At 37.3% G+C, this 19,577-nt stretch overlaps 1 protein-coding gene across 4 annotated transcripts in view; it reads left to right on the top strand.

Annotated features, from left to right (window-relative positions):
- Window positions 1–13,584, top strand: part of AKAP11 (A-kinase anchoring protein 11) — a 49,997-nt gene extending 36,413 nt beyond the window's left edge. For 3 of the 4 annotated variants that reach the window (XM_046028273.1, XM_046028276.1, XM_046028275.1), the window contains exons 9-12: window positions 3,024–3,107; window positions 3,898–3,944; window positions 6,888–7,048; window positions 9,646–13,584. In XM_046028273.1, the coding sequence (XP_045884229.1) occupies window positions 3,024–3,107; window positions 3,898–3,944; window positions 6,888–7,048; window positions 9,646–9,786 (433 nt within the window). In that variant the 3' untranslated portion in view covers window positions 9,787–13,584. The remainder of the gene's footprint in view (window positions 1–3,023; window positions 3,108–3,897; window positions 3,945–6,887; window positions 7,049–9,645) is intronic. The other variant, XM_046028274.1, reaches the window with a different exon arrangement.
- The last annotated feature ends 5,993 nt before the right edge of the window (window positions 13,585–19,577 follow it).

Raw genomic sequence — 19,577 nt, 5'->3', positions numbered from 1 at the left:
TGGTTTCCAGGCATCCACTGTGGGCCTTGGAATGCATCCTCTGCAGATAAGAAGGGGCTACTGTGCTCTTTATTGTGAATGACTTTAAACAAAGATGAAAAGATCATCTCATTAACAGAACTAAGTTTCAAAAAGACCAAATCAGGCGGAGACTAAAAGAATTATGTTTAACATGGGTAAATGCATTTGGTCCAGAAAATTAACTGAATTCAGGTTGGGGAATAACTTGGCTTCACAGCATTTTGTCAGAAAAACACCTGTAGTTCTAATTGAACACAGTAATTAATAAGAATGATTATGCATGTGGTTATTGAGGTTCAAGCACAAAGAAAAAGAGTAGGGCTTATCCAGGGTTGGTGGTATGCTTGTTAAACATACAGTTTCTAGAGAGATTAAGAAAGATTACGATTCAGTAGGTCATTGGAGGTCCCAAGAATCTCAGATGATTTTAATGCAGGTGGTTCAGCGACCACACTTAAGATACATGGCCGCACATGTTTTGTCTTTTGATGACATCTGCTGTAGGAACTGTAATTTTCTGGTACAGAGATCAGATAAAAGATAAAGGGCTTCAGTGGTTTGGACACTTCATGTGCTTTTACTCCCAAGTGGGAAGTTCAGTAGCGGGCAGCAGTTTAAAAAGAAAGAATAATTTCAGAGTTTCACAGGTGTTTATGAGGAATGTATAGTTATTTGATCTGAAAGAGACTTGGTCTGTGAATGTGTGTCTCAAGCATTTCAAGCAGTCTGTGAATTTTTTAGAAGTTATGTAGTAGATTAGGTAAGAGATGAGACCGGGCTAACAGAATTTTTGAGATAATATTTACGAGATATGTCAAAACCGATAGTAGTCTTCATGTGACTGAAAACCATGATAAAGAGTCTTAGCCCTTGGCGCGCCTGGGTGGCTCAGTGGGTTAAGCCTCTGCCTTCGGCTCAGGTCATGGTCGCAGGGTCCTGAGATCGAGCCCCACATCAGGCTCTCTGCTTAGCAGGGAGCTTGCTTCCCCCTCTCTCTCTGCTTGCCTCTCTGCCTACTTATAATCTCTCTCTCTCTCTGTCAAATAAACAAATAAAATCTTAAAAAAAAAAAAAAGAGTCCTAGCCCTTGACCCCCATTGGCTTGAGGTACACCTGCTCTAAGACCTAGGAAATACAAAAAGACGGAAGATACACAGATAGGAATAGATAGGAAATAGGAAAAGATTTAGAAGAAAATGATGGAAGCAAGGCAGTGTTCAAGAATGAAATAGGAAAAAAAAAAGAATGAAATAGGAACACTGGTAGTGAAGAAATTAAGTTATTTTATGTCTGGTTAATGGAGGATGATTGTACTTCCCAGTTTGCCTGGAACGGTCCGGATTTACTTCCGCTGCTCTGGTGTAATTAATGGTGACTTCTTTCATTTCTGAAAGTGTCCTGGCTAAATGAGGAATTATATGGGCACCCTAGTTAGTGGTGATGTTTTATAAACAACTGACTTGAAATCTGACCCATTTTGAGGGACAAAAGGAAGGGGGTGGATAAGGTTAAATGGAGGGAGTTTGAATCTTTTGTCTTCACGTTTTTTAGGCGTTATTTCTTTGCATGTTCACCTAAACTTGATAGATTTTGATGATTAATTAAAAGGAATCATTATTGTTGTCAGCGTATGGGTAAGAATTTTAATTTTGTAATGTTTTTCTCTGTTTAGAAAATCTATTTTATTAATAGAGGTTCTGTTAATAGAAATAAATGCAATGTTTGAGATCCTCAGTTTTTCCTTTCTGTTTGGCTCACAGCTGTCTGTCCGTTTTCCCAACTTTGATCTGTCTGACAGCAGGCCACATAGGCAAAACGCTGGCTGTTTTCATGGTTTCATAGTAGAGCTGTATTTGTTGGAATGTAGGTTGAAAAGTCACTGCTCAGTTTTAACTTTTCTAACACAGTGTAGTTTGTGACAGCTTGCTAGTGCCAGAGGAAATACGGATATGTAAATTATTGAAATTGCTTGGAAACTCTTTAGAACTTATAAATAATCATCCTTTTTTTGTAACCCTGTCAGCATTTACTGATGCACAGAAGATGATTTTGCATTAATTCAGTTTTTAGAACCAGAATTTTGGTTTATGTACATATTAATTTTTATAATTGCCTAGCCTAATGTGGGGGAAATATAAGCTGCTTATCACTGCAAACTAATGTGCTTACTAATTATTTTAATGACTAGAATTTTAAATTGCATGTTTAGGTTTTAGTCTGAAAATTTAGGCTTAGTTTTGTTTCTGAACACAGTTGCTTTTTGTTTCTTCCTGCCTTGCTGCAATTTTAGAATATAGTTGCTTTCTACTTTTGATTCGGTACCTTAAGAAGGTATCTGTGTGGCATTAGTGACTGGCCCACCAGACAGGTATGTTAAGCCTTGGTTACTCAATATTCTGAAGAAAATGTATGTTATTTGCCACCTACCGAATTATACATAATGTATGAAATGAAAGTAATTGACATAATAAGAGTATTTTGAAATCATAAAACATCTTTTCTCCAAGTAGTTAGAAAAGGTCTATTTGGGACTATGTTTTGGTGCCTATCATTTCATTCCCACCCCCAAACCCATCAGTGTGTGCGTTGTCTAAAGAGCTGAGAGAATGTTAACCTGTGGTCTTTTTTAAAATTTTACCCAAACTAAAGAATATTGGCTTTTTACAAATTATATCCCAAGATTTGCCATAGATGTTAATCATTGAAACTTCTTATTTCACGCATTCATTTGCTGTCCTAAAAGTCATTTGTTGTGTCAGTGTGTAAAATAAATATAAATTGAGAATACTTTTCCTGATCTATGGAGGACAAGTAAGACAACTCCTAAATGTCCGAAGCCGCCAGTGGCAGTGAGGGTCTCTCTACCTCTGCGGATGCCCCACTCCTCCGGGCAGCTTCCCAGCCTCCCACTTAGCACCAACAGAAGCTGTTCCAAGGATAAACCGAGGACTTCTTTACTATTCGTTTTCTGGTTCAGCTCTGTTCTTTTCTTCTTCTGGCAGTAATGGTAACAGCAGTAGCTGGAGCAGTCTTGGTTTAGAAGGAGATTTGTATGAGGACAATTTATCCTTTCCAACATCAGACAGGTTGGTCCAGTCCAGAAACTTACAAACTGATGAGTCTTTCACACTAATGCATGATGTCATATTCTTAAAAGAACGTGGGTTACAGTGCCAATATGTATCAATCTGCTTTTCTCCTATGTTTGGACATGATTCTTCTCAATAATTTACATCTAATCAAAAACTTCAATTATGCTGAGATAAGACTGACCTCTAATTGCAACATATGTTCCATCTATGCATGTATTGCTCTGCTTGCTATTTTTCATCCTACCAATTATTATCTCATTAAAAAGAGCTTGCTTCCTACAGGATTTCTGGTTTTTGTTGTTGTTTTTGTATATAATTTTATTTCATATATAAGGAAAGTATAGGAAAAATGTATTTTTACTGCATTAAAAATATGTGCATGGCATCAGTAGAGGAATTAATAAATAATTATTCATGGCATTCTATGATAATTCACATGCTGTGTTATCCAAAACCAAACTAGTGGTTTGGTGGAATATTTTAGCTTTAAATTATTTGAAAATAAATTTTATCATGAAATTACTTGGTGTTCTCTATCACGGTAAGGAAGAACTTCTTGGTTATTGATGACCTGTCTAGGCATCATTGACAATTCAGATTTTAACATGAAATGGTGTGAGAAGCAAAGCTTCCTTTTTTTTTTTATTGTCATCTCTTCCCTTTTTAAATGTCATATATCATATTGTAACATTCATTCTTTTCCACATTTTAAGAATTGGTTTTAATACCATTATTAATTAAAGCTTTTCTTTTTTTAACTGCTTCTGCTCTTTGATTTGAAAAGTGATGGGCCAGATGATAAAGACGAAGATCATGAGGATGATGGAGAAGGTAATTGACAGTTTGTTTTTCAAAGTGTTTGCATGTTTTTTTGTTCAGGTGTCCTAGAAGGGTCTTCCCCTTGTGCGTTTTCATCACTGAGACTCCAGGTTATTACAAATCAGGGTATTTACATTACCAGTCAGGACATTGTTGAACTAGTACTCCAGCGGCAGGTCCTTTGTTGAACTATTTGTACCATTTGATTGCTAAACTAATGAAGTGCCCATTGGTGTAAAGACTGAACTACTTTAAAGGAATCATTCAGTGATTTGAGAGGGAAATTTATGATAACCTCTCTGTAATTATCTTTTTCTAAACATAAAACCCTTATATTATAAGACATAATTTATTATAATTATGGCGTATACCCTAGTTTTTTTCTTTCAAACTTATAACCTCTCAAATTAGTGTTTAATGTTGATCTTACATAAATTAGTAAGTAAAAATTAAAAGATACTTAAAAATTGGTTCTTCCCTCTCTCATTTTTGTTTCTAAACTCATAAATATACATATTTGAAGAAAATATTTAATTCTTTTGATGAACATAATTCCAAATATATAAATACTAGATGCCATTGGTCAGAGTGTTCTGGACCATGCTTTGTAATCCTTAATTCAAATATTAGAAGGTCTGCATGAATGTAGAAATTTTCCCTATTGAAGCTGAATTTTCATTGTATTTAGATGGCTTTTTATTATGTAAATACCAATGTTTTCTATAGAGTGGCATCTAAAAATATTCATACTGCTTGAGATATTTGTTTTTGAGCTAGTGCTTTTTTTCCCCCATCATTTCTTTGAAGTGGACAAACAGAAAATTACCCAAATGAATTTCTCGAAATGTACTTTATAACACCTGAGTGACCGATGAGTTTTATCGCCAATTATGCCTTTCTTATTTAGGCAAGTCTTGTACTGGTTTCTGAGTTAAAATCCTCAGACTTAAGGTGATAATTTTTTAGTTCCAGTATTTCTGCTAAATAGACATTCTTTTTTTTTAAAGTAAACATTCTTCGTATAGGACTTCTAGAAGTAGATTTTTGTCATCAGATATGAAGTAGGGGTAGGGCAATATTCTTAGAGTACAGATAAGCTGGGTAATATTTGTTTTCTTTTTGTTGACTAAAAGAGTGTTGACTTTGTCTAGGAAAGTTGTGTCCCTTTTCCAAATAATACCTGTGAGCAAAGTTGTTCCAAAGACTGTACATGGTGTAAATGCATGTGGTGAGTATTTTCTCCAATGAACTAGTCATTACTTAACTGACTTTACTGAGGGACAATTAAGAGAAAAGAAAAGTTTATATAAATATGAAATTGATTTTAAAATTTTACTTTTGGCACTAGCAGACTCTTTAGGATTTCTTTTGTGAGTAGATAGAAATCAGATGAACTGTATGTAGATACATGTCACTTCCCCACTTTCAAGATCATAGTCATCTCTTGTTATATAGAAAATTGGCCAGCTTTGAAATTTGTTAAATTAGGAATTGATAAAGTAGGAGAGATTAATAAGTTTATGGAAAGATTCAGAGATATGGAAATCCTAAGGCAACAAACCTCATTTCATTGTATTTTTAGTTGCAGGAGGTCAGCCACTTGCCTTTTCCCTGGTGTTGAGTGACCTCTCCTAGGCCAGGCAGCCAGGAGCCCCCCGAACTGAGAAACCCAGTACTACAGAGAAGTCTCGGGTGACTTGGCTTCCAACCCTGTGATCGCTGCAGGATTTACAAAATGGCCCAGAGACCATGTTTGGTTTCATAGTGCACCAGACCCATTTTTGATTGAGAGTCAGTGGGGAGAGAGGGGGGAGAAGGCAGTACATTTATCTGAAGAGAATGACGTGGATCCGTTTTTTAAGCAAAAAAATTAGGGACCAACACAGATCCTAAAAATGATTAGTAGTGGTCTAGAATGCCCTGCAAATTGTAAAAAAGAATCATGGACATTGGCCAACAAATTTCCATGACTGGTACAAATTGGCGTGATGTCTGCCAGCAGGCCGGCTGCTCACCTCTTGTGTGGCAGAGCTCTTCCTTGTCTCAACTCTGCCTTTTGCTCAGCCATTACTAAGCGGGAGTGTTAAACACATGATATCGGTCCATGTCATTAGTTTTATAGTCAACAGGGATTCATCCTTCTTTATGTTGAGAACATAATGTTCATAAAAAAAGAAACAAAACTCGAAAGCAGTATCTTATTTATAAAGGGGTATGCCAGAAAATTCCCCGGTCTGGCTTTTGGGTTGTAGGTGGCTGCATGTGACATTTTTACTCCTCTCTTGCCTCAAGAATGAAGTGATTTAGAGCGTGGAGCTAGACCATGTGTTCATAACCTGGCTCAGCCATTTCCCCACTGTAAGACTCTGGATCTCTCTCTGCCTCACGTCCCTCACCTGTGAGACGGAGATGATGGTAGTTCTGGCTTCACAGGATGGGTGTGAGGGTTCTAGGAGTTTGTATATAGGAAGAGCTTAGAACAATACTTACGATGTAATATGCCCTTTACAGTGTTTGTGGAGTCTGTTACTTCTCTTAGTTCAAGAAGCTTTCTTCAAGTCCATTTAATGTATTTATTTGAGATTTTTATATGAGATTTATATTTGGATTATAATCATAGCCTTCCAGTTTTGTTTTCTCTTTCTTTACCTGTGGACTGTATTTGACACAAATTATGCATTTATAGTACTTGATATTCAGTGCCTCAAAATAGAGTTTTGTATTTGTGCTCTTGGTAGATGATCAATATTATTCCTGTGTTGTAGAGTTATTGTGCCCTTTCAAATAAATGTTTCAGTTGATGTTAAGGTGGAGATAAGAAAAGACAGATTTTTTTTTTCCCCAGCATTGATTGGAATCTTAAGAAATGGAAAATATTTCTCTATCCTTGGAAACCAGAGTGTTGAGAGTTCAGTTGATGAGTTTCACTTTATATTGTTTAAATGTAAATATTAGGTTTGGGGCAAGACAGAAAGATCCTGCTCATTACAAATATCGACATGGAGCCGTGCGCGGTAGACCCCCAGCTGAGGGTTATTCTTCAGTGGCTCGTTGCTTCTGAGGCCGAAGTGGCAGAACTTTACCTTCATGACTCTGCAAAGAAGGAATTTATACAAGTAAGTACCTGCCTTACAGGGTGGTTGTAAGGACACGTTTAACTGTATATGATGTTCTGTGTCACGTGGTTGATCTAGTAAGATGCCCCTTGATAGCAGTGGGTAAGTGCTTACGCGGTAAAGTCTCATAATGGGTCTGGACGTCAGCTCCGCCACTCTAGTAGTCTAAGCTTGGGTGGGCTCGCTAGTCAGTTTCCTCATTTGCACTGTGAAAATGAGTAGAGTAGTTACCTTACAGAGGTTTGTGAGGAGTAAACATAATACTGAAAAAAAAAAAAACTTGATCTAGTGCCTGGTACATCCTGAGTATTCAGAGTTAGATGCCATGACTAAGCATGCGTGTATATGAAAGGATTGAGTTGTTATTTTTTAAAATTGATTCATAATTATGCCTGGTAATTAGTATGCTTCCTACTTTGTTAATCCAGTCTTATCAGTGGGAGAAACTAGCATACTCAAAAGCCAGTGAGGCTTCGAATATCTTATAAGGGAACATGGACCACTTTGAATATTTTGTAGGATTCTAATAATAGAGCATTCAGATTCGATGCACTAATAGGGTGTTTTTATTGAGAACTTAACTGTGTGCCAAGCACCTTATGTTGGTCAAGGTTTGTATTTTATAGGGGCACCTGGGTGGCTCAGTTGGTTAAGCAACTGCCTTCAGCTTAGGTCATGATCCTGGAGTTCTGGGATCGAGTCCCCCCTCGGGCTCCCTGCTCAGCGGGGAGTGTGCTTCTCTTTCTGACCCTCTCCACTCTCACACTCTCTCTCAAATAAATAAATAAAGTCTTAAAAAAAAAAAAGAATTTTATAGTCTTAAGGTTTTTGTCCTAGAATCTTCCTTATCAGAATTTTGATTAATCTTATTATAAGATATAAAATAGTTCAATGAATAACCAGTGTAAATTGATCTATAACAGAAAAGGAATAGTCCAGTTTCTTGATTCCTGATTCAGAGTTTACAAAGATATTGTTGAAAGAAGTATGTGAAAAAGATATTCAATAAAAATAACTTTTTTTTGTAATTTGTTGTTTGTATTTTCTTGGACTTTTTGGATTTTTCTGGTTTATGTTTCTGTTTTGGGGCAAACGGAGAGAATAAGAGAAAGTGATGCTCAAGAAATGAGCTGTCAAAGAGGAGGTGGTGGTAGGAAAGGTGTTAGAACACTCTGGAGGGAGGCAGATGTTTTCAAGTCATTTAGTTTTGAATAAACTGAGGGCTAAGGAAGAGCTTAGAGGTGAACATGAGTGTAATGGTGCTTGGGCCACCACTGGGGATCCACATCCCCAAGTGAAGTAGGAAAATATTTTGGAAATTCCTCAACCAGTTAAACCTAGCATTATCATGTAAGCTAGCAATTCCACTCCTAGGTATATACCTAAGAGCAATGAAAACGTTATGTCCATAGCAACATTACTCATAGTAGGCCAGGAGTAGAAACATCCTAGATTGGATAAATAGATGTGGTTTATCTTTGCAGTGGAGAACTATTTGTCACTGAGAAGGAAGGAAGTGCATACATGCTACACCATGGAGGAATCTTGAAGTCACATTAGGAGAAAGAAATGTCACCAGAGACCATATGCTTTATGTTTACATTTATATGAAATGTCCCAAATGGGCAAACCTCTAGCGACTGTAGTAGATTAGTAATTGCCTAGAGTTGAGGGGTTTGGGAAAATGGGGAGTGTTTACTAACGGGTAGAGCTTTCCTTTTGGTGTTGCAAAATTGTTCTGACAGTGATTATAGTGATGGTTGAATTCAGCTCAGTGACTATTACTAAAAACCATTGACTAAGTACACTTCAAATGGATGAATGTATGGTCTGTGAGTTGTATCTCTTTAAAGCCATGTTTAACAAGGCTAAGCATATTTATATTATAAAATTAAAGTAGTTTTTATAGAACTAAATAGAAAAAAAATGAAGACATGTTCTGATTCTGGCTTATTTAAGCCTTTGTTTATTTACTTTTTTAAAAATTGAGGTGTTACTGAAATATAACATTCCATTAGTTTCAGGTATACAACACGATTTGATAATTGGATATATTGTGAAATGATCACCACAATATTTATTGACTCTTTTGGTGGCTTTTTGTTGAAACATTAACATTTCTTAACTTAGCTGTGTTTCCAATTGAGGCCAGAGTGTGTATTCCAGAAAAAAGCCACATTGCATATAGTGGAAGGAAAAATCCACATCCTTCTGTCAAGATGGACATTGTCTTTATTATTTGATGCTCCTAATTGAGGGTGTGACAGATAGATTTAGGTCAAGAATTTCGTGCAGAAATGGAAGCTGTACTCCCACACAGATTGTCAGGTGGCAGAGGTTTGTGCAGTTCCATTTTCAACAATCCCAAGTGTCATTCTCTGGAGGAGCTGTATTTGTTAGGGGCAGGAAGGAAAAATGCTTAATTTGCGTAGAGGAATGGTAATTTAGGGGAGAAGACCCTTGTTATACAACTGGGAAAGAATATTTTACTACAGACGAGAGAATTACAGTTCTCTGATATTAAAAATAAGCATGGAAACTTTGTTGTCAGGAGATTGTCTTTGGTTAACGTGGGACATGCCTTTCCTTCTCCCCAGCTCTCCCGACGATTACAAGAGAAGGGATGGAAGGTGGGGGACGTCCTGCAGGCCGTGTTGCGGTACTACGAAGTGCGTGAGAAGCCGGGCACCCAGGAGAGCTGCCAGTCCCTGTTTGACTGGCTCTTGGAAAACGCATAGTACAGCCCTGCAGCTGGTACCGTCTGGGGAGAGGAAGAAACAGTTACAGGTGCAGAGGGTAAACTTGGAATATGAACACTGGTAGTGAACTGGAAAGGAAGGAAATCGAGCTTTTTCTGCGCATTCAGCCATCCCACATTGTATATAGTTCATACTTTTGTAATCTCTGTCAGATATTATCTTCATCACTATTCTCTACACCTGCGTAGTGTGTTTAGACCCTAAGAACATTGATTCGAATGAAGGAAGGTGTGACCCTGAGGTTTTCAGGGACATTGACTGACAGCATTCTTTTTTGCATCCAAATAGTGCTGCTATAGACCACACTGAGGTGGCTGAGGAGAGGCTCCAAGGACAGACTTCTCATTCTGCTCCTTTGCAAAACATGGTATTCTGTTGAGAACTAACTGACAAAAGACCTTTGAGGTCAATGGGTTCCCCCCTGCCATAGAATTTCTCTCTTATTTTTAGAAGTCAATTTTATTTTCATAGCTCAGCTATCAGTAGCTTTTGAATCCCCCAAAATATTTAATTTCCTAGAAACATATTAGTATTTTAGGTTTCTATAAATATCATCAATGATAGTTTTCCCCAGCCTTTCAGCAAATGACATTATTTGCTAATGTTGCCAATCCATCTGGCATGAAATTTGTGTGTGTGTATGTGTGTGTAAGGGAGTACTTTAACCTTGCCTAATGGGTTTTTGTGCCCTTTTTTATTTTACTGTTTTCTTGGTTAGAAACCCGCTGTTGACGTTTAAGGGTGCTTTAAAATAAAATGTCTATAAAGATTGTGCAGTAAGAATTTTTATTTCTTTCTTGACTATTTTGGGTCCCTAATTTATCCTATAAATGAAATAAACGTGCAAAACTTTAAATTTTAAAAATTAATATTAATATGGAAATGCATTTAAAGAAGCCCAGTAATGATTTTCAATGTCAGATTTTTTAAGAAAACACACACACACACACACACACACACAACTCTCTGCTTAACAAGGATAAGCTTTTTTTACAAAACGGGGATTCCCAGCCCTCCTTTTCCCCCCAGTAAAATGGTATCTACTCTATTTTGTAAAGTCGCCTGACATGAGTTTTTTGGGCTCCATGTTTTCTACTGCTTTGTCTTTAGAAACCACAAGTTGACTTGAATAGAGGATCAAGACTGTGTCTTGGTTTTGCATGTGAGGGTATGCCCTTGTGAATTTTTGGTTCTTCCAATAGCATAAATCTAGAATAAAGTCAATTTTTGTTGGGGACTTTGGTTTTGCTCCATTACATTTTCTTTTTTCCTGAGCACTGACTGTTCTGGAAGCTGCACAAAGTGTAGAAGACATAGCACCCAGCTAGGGGCAAGGAATAAGGCACTTACATTAATTTGAATTAATCATTATGGTAGAGAAATGTATTTTATAATGAGAGAGTAAAATTTGCTTTCTAAGAAAAATGCCAAAAGTACATAAGTAGTTTAAGGTTTTAGTGTAAACTTTGGTTTTTCTCAATTTAAAATAAAGAAATAGAGCAAGCCTTAAACGTAAATTTTCCTAAAGTTAAGTATTTTTTAAGGTGGAGAAGTGCAGGAGATCTATTTAGCCAGAATGGTTTCTGTCTTTGGCTTCTCAGAACTTGAGGTACAGCAGCACTGGACTGGGTTTGTACGCGCTAGGAACTGGGTTTGGATTAGAACATGGATTATTAAGTTTGATTGCATTTTCACAAGTATATAACTATCAAGTTGTGTTTAGTTAACTTCGATACATGTATGGATTTGATTAACAACAAATTGAGTTCTGAATTTCTTTTAAACTAAAGTGAAAATATATTCATTTTGTAAAACTTTCTGTGCTTGAAAATGTTTTATGTTTCTATCTCTTATGGTAATAATCATTTTGAAGTAAGATTTTCCTCCTCTCCTTGTTTTCTCTGCATTTACCTGGAGCTGTGCGGGACTCAGAGTTCCTTTATGTAGCCAGACGTAATGACAGACCAGTATTTAGGTGTTAGCATGTGTGTGAGAATCCTAATGGAACTCTACCCTTGTATCAGTTTAGGGGCGTAGAGGAAAACATTAAGTATTGGCACATGTGAAAAGAAACGTGAGTAAAGCTCCTTACATGGAGAGAAGTATCTTAATCAAGGACAGTCTAAACTTACTTTCTTCAGAGGCACTTTGTGATTATTCCAAAGACATCTTATGTCTGTTTGGTTGCTCGGTTTGTTGAGAGGACCACCCTCCCCCACCCCCGTCTCATTTTATTACAATTCTCCTTGACATATTTATAATATTGTAATCTTGCCGTTCTGTGCATGTTGGCCCTTATGAAATTACCATGTTGTGATGTGATATGTGTTGAGTTGAATTCTCTGTTTACCAACTTCAGAACCCTTGAAGGATCTTGGGAAAGAAAGTGAATGAGGCCTCTGATAAGAGTTTTTTTTTTTTTAGAACATTATTTTCGACTGAAATGTAGCAATTCTTTCATATTCTTCTTTTCCCAAGCCAAGTTTAAATTACATTTATATTTTGGAGATTATTAATGTTGATTTTGAAAGTATTTCCTGATTTATATAAAATGAACGATTCATTTATAAATCACAGATGAAAATTAAAATCTCTATTGGGATGGTTGATAGAATTTAATGGAGTAATAAAACCTTTGAGAGTATTCACTCATTGAATACGTGTGATAACATCTTTATACTTTGAAAAATGTTCCACTTACCCTTTCAGATATTTGATGTGAGTTAATTCAATTCATAATACTTCCATTTTGCTTAAATAAGGGTTTTGTGTTGCTGGTAGGAGACTTTAATTACCTATTATTAAATGTATCGTGTATAAAGTGAAAGATCATTTATCCACATGGCTTTGATATCAGTGCACATTTCCTAAATGCAAATCTTAACCCTGACTCATCATCGGAGTCCAGACTCAAGATGTCTTCTTAGTTAATTATTTAGCTAATAGTATTCTTTCATGGTTAACTATCAATTTCCCATCAGTATGTTGCTTTAAATTCTGTATTTCTCAAAAGAAACTTTCCACAGTTTAAAAAATATATAATACGCATCCACACTCAGGGTATAGGGAAAATACTTTTCCATTTAAAACCCTGCCCACCTGTCACCAGCATAAGACAGTTAGAGCTTCAGTGGGAATTCTGTGATTATATTAAAGTGGAATGCATTTTTTTTTCCATTTTTAGCAAAAGACCCCACATGCATTTACTCACTCACTGTATCTCTGCTCTGAAGGTGCAGGTGCAGTGTTGGTCACTCTTGTCACTTTATTTATTTATTATTATTATTTTTTTTTTTACCATCCATGTACATTCCTTTCACATGGGTAGAATTCTAGCTCTAGAAGTTCATTGTTTTGTTTTTGTTGTAATGTTTGAATACTATTTAATATCAGGTTTTAATATTGCTGGATTTGCTAACTTTGGTTACTTGTGCAGTGTTTAAAGTAATTTCACATTCTTGTTTAATATATATATATATAGCCGAAGCAGCTTTGAGTAATTGCAGCTGTTTATTTGTGCAGAATTACTACATTAAGATATTGTATAACTGTAACTTTTTTTTTTGGCATTTCTGTCCTTTGATATGTTCATTTACCAAAATACAAACTCCAGGATGCACTATACTTTTGTTTTTGCAGTGGCTCAAAATAAACATTTCAGAAATTACCTTTGTAATCATTTGCAATTAATTGTTCTTTTATCTTTTATGAGTTGTTTGTCTGTGATCTTTCCTCTCCCAAACTAAAAATTCTCCAATAAACGTAAGAGATGCCTGGCCTCAGTTTCTTTCTGTAGTATCTTGTTAACTACTTTGTCTTGAACTAAACAAAGGCATAGAAACGGAGCTGATGATCTCTGTGTTTCTCAAATGGTTTCTGAGAACTAGGGAAGCTAGGTATTTTTAAACGGACGCTGGATTCTAGCTATATATTCAGGTGCCTCTGAATGCTGAATGCTGACGGGAGTGACCTGAAAGGCCGTCTGCCCATTCTGTTTTGCATTTGAGTGCCAGGTAGAATATTATGGTTGCATGTTGGGAAATTGTTCTGGCCTGGATGCAGCACTCCCTACAGAGGCTGTAGAGAGCATCTGTACCTCCGTCCTGCTACGTAGCATCGGGCACTTAACGGTTAGGTGCTGATTGTTTGTTGCTGATGGAATACGACTTGTCTTAAGTAGATAAACCCCAGAAATTAGACAATGATATTCTAGCTTTGTGTAAATGTTCTAAAGTATTAGGAAATATAATGAAAGGAAAAGTGGTTTGGGTGTGGTGGATCCCAGTCCACCAAGAAAACCATTCAAAAATGCTGAGAAAAGGTAAGCAAGAAGTGTGAAAGATGGAGAAAAGTCACATACCCAAGTTGTTGCTGCTGTTGTGCAAAGAGGGGAAGAGTAAAAAAAAAAAAAAAAAATCCAAGCTTTTGTAGCATTGCGTTTACAGTGAGAACAATGAATGTGTGAAGCTCACTCATTGGGAATGGCAGCAGCATTCTTTTCTCCTTCCTTGTAGGTTTTGTAATCACCTGGTTTTGTGATAAGGGTAAGGAGGATACTATTGTAGATTGGAAAGAGATTTAAAAATACAAATATTTTCAAAGACAACTGAAGCCCCACATTTGACTTTTTTAGGGCACCCCTATTTTAAAAGGACACCTGCATAGACTTCTGAGCTTCAAGCGAGCCATGAAGATGACCCCTGGGTACTAAATCCTGCCCATTGAAATGCTTTGGCCCAACATGAGGTCATTATCAACACTTGAAGGAGATTGCGTATTTGAATACATTTTGAATTTCAGCTTCTCTTGAAAAATCGGAAGCTCTGGAACACTGTCCTCCTCCTGTGTGGCGACATTTTGGCAGGAGCTGAATAATGATGGCCCCTTCAGTCTGGGCTTAGTAGGGGTTTTTTTTGCCTCTGAAGTGACCGGTTCCATCCACTTCATCCATTTCTGTTGCCTGCTGGGGCCCTAGCAGTATCTGTCAGGCAGCCTCTGACTGAAAGCAGATGAGATCATTAATGTGCTTAGAAAAAATCTGAACAGTATTCTAGCAACACTTCCATCCTCCAGGATTACTCAAAGAGGGGAGGGAGGTTCTAGAAATTATAAACTTAAGTTTATTGCTCCTGCACAAGACACATCATAGTTGTTCAAGGCACAGCCTTTTATGTATGTAAACAATAAAGGAGAGACAGCATAGGTTTACTTAGAGCAGATTCTCAGATCTGCATTTCCTTTTTTCTTTCCTTTTTTCCTATTTATTTATTTATTTTATTAACACATAGTGTATTATTAGCCCCAGGGGTACAGGTCTGTGAATCATCAGTCTTACACAATTCACAGCACTCACCATACCACATACCTCCCCAGTATTCATCACCCACCCACCCTATCCCTGCTCTCCATTCCCCCAGCAACCCTCAGTTTCCTGAGATTAAGAGTCTCTTATGGTTTGTCTCCCTCCCTAGTCCCATCTTGTTTCATTTTTTCCCCTCTCTACCTCCCATGACTCCCCTCGCTGCCTCTCAAATTCTTCATATCAGAGAGATCATATGATAATTGTCTTTCTCTCATTGACTTATTTCACTTAGCATAATACCCTCTAGTTCCATCCATGTCTTTGCAAATGGCAGAATTTCAGGGTTTTTTTTGTTGTGGCACTGTATTCCATTGTATATATATATACCACATCTTTATCCATTCATCTGTTGATGGACATCTAGGTTCCTTCCATAGTTTGGCTATTGTGGACATTGCTGCTATAAACATTCAAGTGCACGTGCCCCTTTGGATCACTACATTTGTATCTTTAGGGTAGATACCCAGTTGTGTGATTGCTTGGTCATAGGGTAGCTCTATTTTCAACTTTTTTTTTAAAAGATTTTATTTATTTATTTGTCAGAGAGAGAGAGACAGAGAGAGAAAGATCACAAGTAGGCAGAGAGGCAGAGGGAGAAGCAGGCTCCCTGCCGAGCAAGGAGCCCGATATGGGACTCGATCCCAGGACGCTAGGATCATGACCTGAGCCAAAGGCAGCCGCTTAACAAACTGAGCCACCCAGGTGTCCCTATTTTCAACTTTTTGAGGAACCTCCATGCTGTTTTCCAGAGGGGCTGCACCAGCTTGCATTCCCACCAACAGTGTAGGAGGGTGGAGGTTCCCCTTTCTCTGCATCCTTACATCCTTACAGAAACAAACCTGTTGTTTCCTGACTTGTTAATTTTAGCCATTCTGACTGGTGTGAGGTGGTATCTCACTGTGGTTTTGATTTGTATTTCCCTGATGGCGAGTGATGTGGAGCACTTTTTCATGTGTCTGTTGGCCATTTGGATGTCTTCTTTGCATAAATGTCTGTTCATGTCTTCTGCCCATTTTTTTTTTAAAGATTTTATTTATTTATTTAGCAGAGAGATCACAAGTAGGCAGAGAGGCAGGCAGAGAGAGAAGGGGAAGCAGGCTCCCTGCTGAGCAGAGAGCTCGATGCGGGCTCAATCCCAGGACCCTGAGATCATGACCCAAGCTGAAGGCAGAGGCTTAACCCACTGAGCCACCCAGGTGCCCCATCTTCTGCCCATTTCTTGATTGGATTATTCTTTGGATGTTGAGTTTGATAAGTTCTTTATAGATTGTGGATACTAGCCCTTTATCTGATATGTCATTTGCAAATATCTTCTCCCATTTGTTGGCTGTCTTTTGGTTTTGTTGATTGTTTCTTTTGCTGTGCAAAAACTTTTGAGCTTGATGAAGTCCCAGTAGTTCATTTTTGCCCTTGCTTCCCTTGCCTTTGGTGATGTTTCTAGGAAGAAGTTGCTGTGGCTGAGGTCGAAGAGGTTGCTTGTCTGTGTTCTCCTCAAGGATTTTGATGCATTCCTTTCTCACACTGAGGTCTTTCATCCATTTGGAGTCTATTTTTGTGTGTGGTGTAAGGAAATGGTCCAGTTTCATTCTTCTGCATGTAGCTATCCAATTTTCCCAACACCATTTGTTGAAGAGACACTCTTTTTCCACTGGACATTCTTTCCTGCTCTGTCGAAGATTAGTTGACCAAAGAGTTGAGGGTCCCTTTCTGGGCTCTCTATTCTGTTCCATTGATCTATGTGTCTGTTTTTGTGCCAGTACCATGCTGTCTTGATGATGACAGCTTTGTAATGGAGCTTGAAGTCAGGAATTATGATGCCAACTTTGGTTTTCCTTTTCAACATTTCCTCTGGCTATTTGGGGTCTTTTCTGGTTCCCTATAAATTTTAGGATTATTTGTTTCATTTCTTTGAAAAAAATTGATGGTATTTTGATAGGGATTGCATTAAATGTGTAGCTTGCTTTAAGTAGCATAGACATTTTCACAGTCTTTGTTCTTCCAATTCATGAGCATGGAAGGTTTTTCCATTTCTTTGGGTCTTCCTCAATTTCTTTCATGAGTACTTTATAGTTTTCTGAGTACAGATATTTTTTGCCTCTTTGGTTAGGTTTATTCATAGGTATCTTATGGTTTTGGGTGCAATTGTAAATGGGATCGACTCCTTAGTTTCTTTTTCTTCTGTCTTGCTGTTTGTATATAGAAATGCAACTGATTTCTGTGCCTTGATTTTATATCCTAACACTTTACTGAATTCCTGTATGAGTTCTAGAAGTTTTGGAATGGAGTCTTTTGGGTTTACCACATAAAGAATCATATATGCAAAGAATGAGAGTCTGACTTATTCTTTGCTGATTTGGATGCCTTTAATTTCTTTTTGTTGTCTGATTGCTGAGGCTAGGACTTGCAGAACTATGTTGAATAGCAGTGGTGATTGTAGACATCCCTGCTGTGTTCCTGGCCATAGGGGAAAAGCTCCCAGTTTTTACCTATTGAGAATGATATTTACCATGGGTTTTTCATAAATGGCTTTTATGATATTGAGGTATGTACCCTCTATCCCTACACTGTGAAGACTTTTGATCAGGAAAGGTTGCTGTACTTTGTCAAATGCTTTTTCAGCATCTATTGACAGTATCATATGGTTCTTGTTCTTTCTTTTATTAATGTATTGTACCACATTGATTGATTTGCAGATATTGAACCAACCTTGCAGCCCAGGAATAAATCCCACTTGGTTGTGTTGAATAATCCTTTTAATGTACTGTGGGATCCTATAGGCTAGTATCTTTTGAGAATTTTTGCATCCATGTTCATCAAGGATATTGCTCTGTAATTCTCCTTTTTGATGGGATCTTTGTCTGGTTTTGGGTCAAGGTAACACTGGCCACATAAAATGAGTTCAGAAGTTTTCCTTCCATTTCCATTTTTTGGAACAGTTTCAGGAGAATAGATATTAATTCTTCTTTAAATGTTTGGTAGAATTTCCCTGAGAAGCCATCTGGCCCTGGGCTCTTGTTTTTTGGGAGATTTTTGATGACTGCTGCAATCTCCTTACTGGTTATGGGTCTGTTTACGTTTTCTATTTCTTTCTGGTTCAGTTTTGGTAGTTTATATGCCTCTAAGAATGCATCCATTTCTTCCATATTGTTAAATTTGCTGGTGTATAGTTTCTCATAATATGCTCTTATAATTGTTTATTTTCTTTGGTGTTGGTTGTGATCTTCTCTTTCATTGATGATTTTATTAATTTGGGTCCTTTCTCTCTCTCTCTCTCTCTCTCTCTCTTTTTTTTTTTTTTTGATAAGTCTGGCCCAGGGGTTTATCAATCATATTAATTCTTTCAAAGAACCAGCTCCTAGTTTTGTTGATCTGTTCTACTATTCTTTTGGTTTCTATTTCATTGATTTCTGCTCTGATCTTTATTTCTCTTCTGGGTTTAGGCTTTCTTTGCTGTTCTTTCTCTAGGTCCTTTAGGTGTAGGGTTAGGTTGTGTACTTGAGATTTTCTTGTTTCTTGAGAAAGGCTTGTATTGCTATATGCTTTCTGCTCAGGACCGCCTTTGTTGTGTCCCACAGATTTTGAACAGTTGTGTTTTCATTGTCATTTGTTTCCATGAATTTTTAAAATTCTTCTTTAATTTCCTGGTTGACCCACTCATTCTTTAGTAGGATGCTCTTTAGCTTCCATGTATTTGAGTTCTTTACAACTTTCCTCTTGTGGTTGAGTTCTAGTTTCAAAGCATTGTGGACTGAAAATAAGCAGGGAATGATCCCAGTCTTTGGGTACTGGCTGAAACCTGATTTTTGACCCAGGATTTCATCTATTTTTGGAGAATGTTCCATATGCACTGGAGAAGAATGTGCATTCTGTTGCCTTGCGATAAAATGTTCTGAATATATCTGTGATGTCCATCTGGTCCAGTGTGTCACTTAAAGCCTTTATTTCCTTTTTGAGCTTTTGCTTAGATGATCTGTCCATTTCAGTGAGGGGGGTGTTAAAATCCCCTATTATTACTGTATTACTGTCAATGTGTTTCTTTGATTTTGTTAATTGTTTTATATAATTCGCTGCTCCCATGTTAGGGGCAAAATATTTAAAATTGTTAAATCTTTTTGTGGGACAGACCCTTTAAGTATGATATAGTGTCCTTCCTCATCTCTTATTATAGTCTTTGACTTAAAATCTAATTGATCTGGAATAAGGATTACCACTCCCGCTTTCTTTTGATGTCCATTAGCATGGTAAATTTTTGTCTACCCCCTCACTTCAAATCTGGAGGTGTCTTTGGGTCTAAAATGAGTTTCTTGCAGACAGCATATCACTGGGTCTTGTTTTTTAATCCATTCTGAACCCTGTGTCATCTACAGCCACACCAGCCTGAACACACCCGATCTTGTCTGATACCCTA

Source organism: Meles meles, chromosome 14 (assembly GCF_922984935.1).
Source record: "Meles meles chromosome 14, mMelMel3.1 paternal haplotype, whole genome shotgun sequence".
Taxonomy (NCBI): Eukaryota; Metazoa; Chordata; class Mammalia; order Carnivora; family Mustelidae; genus Meles; species Meles meles.
This window is presented reverse-complemented; position numbering and strand designations above follow the sequence as displayed.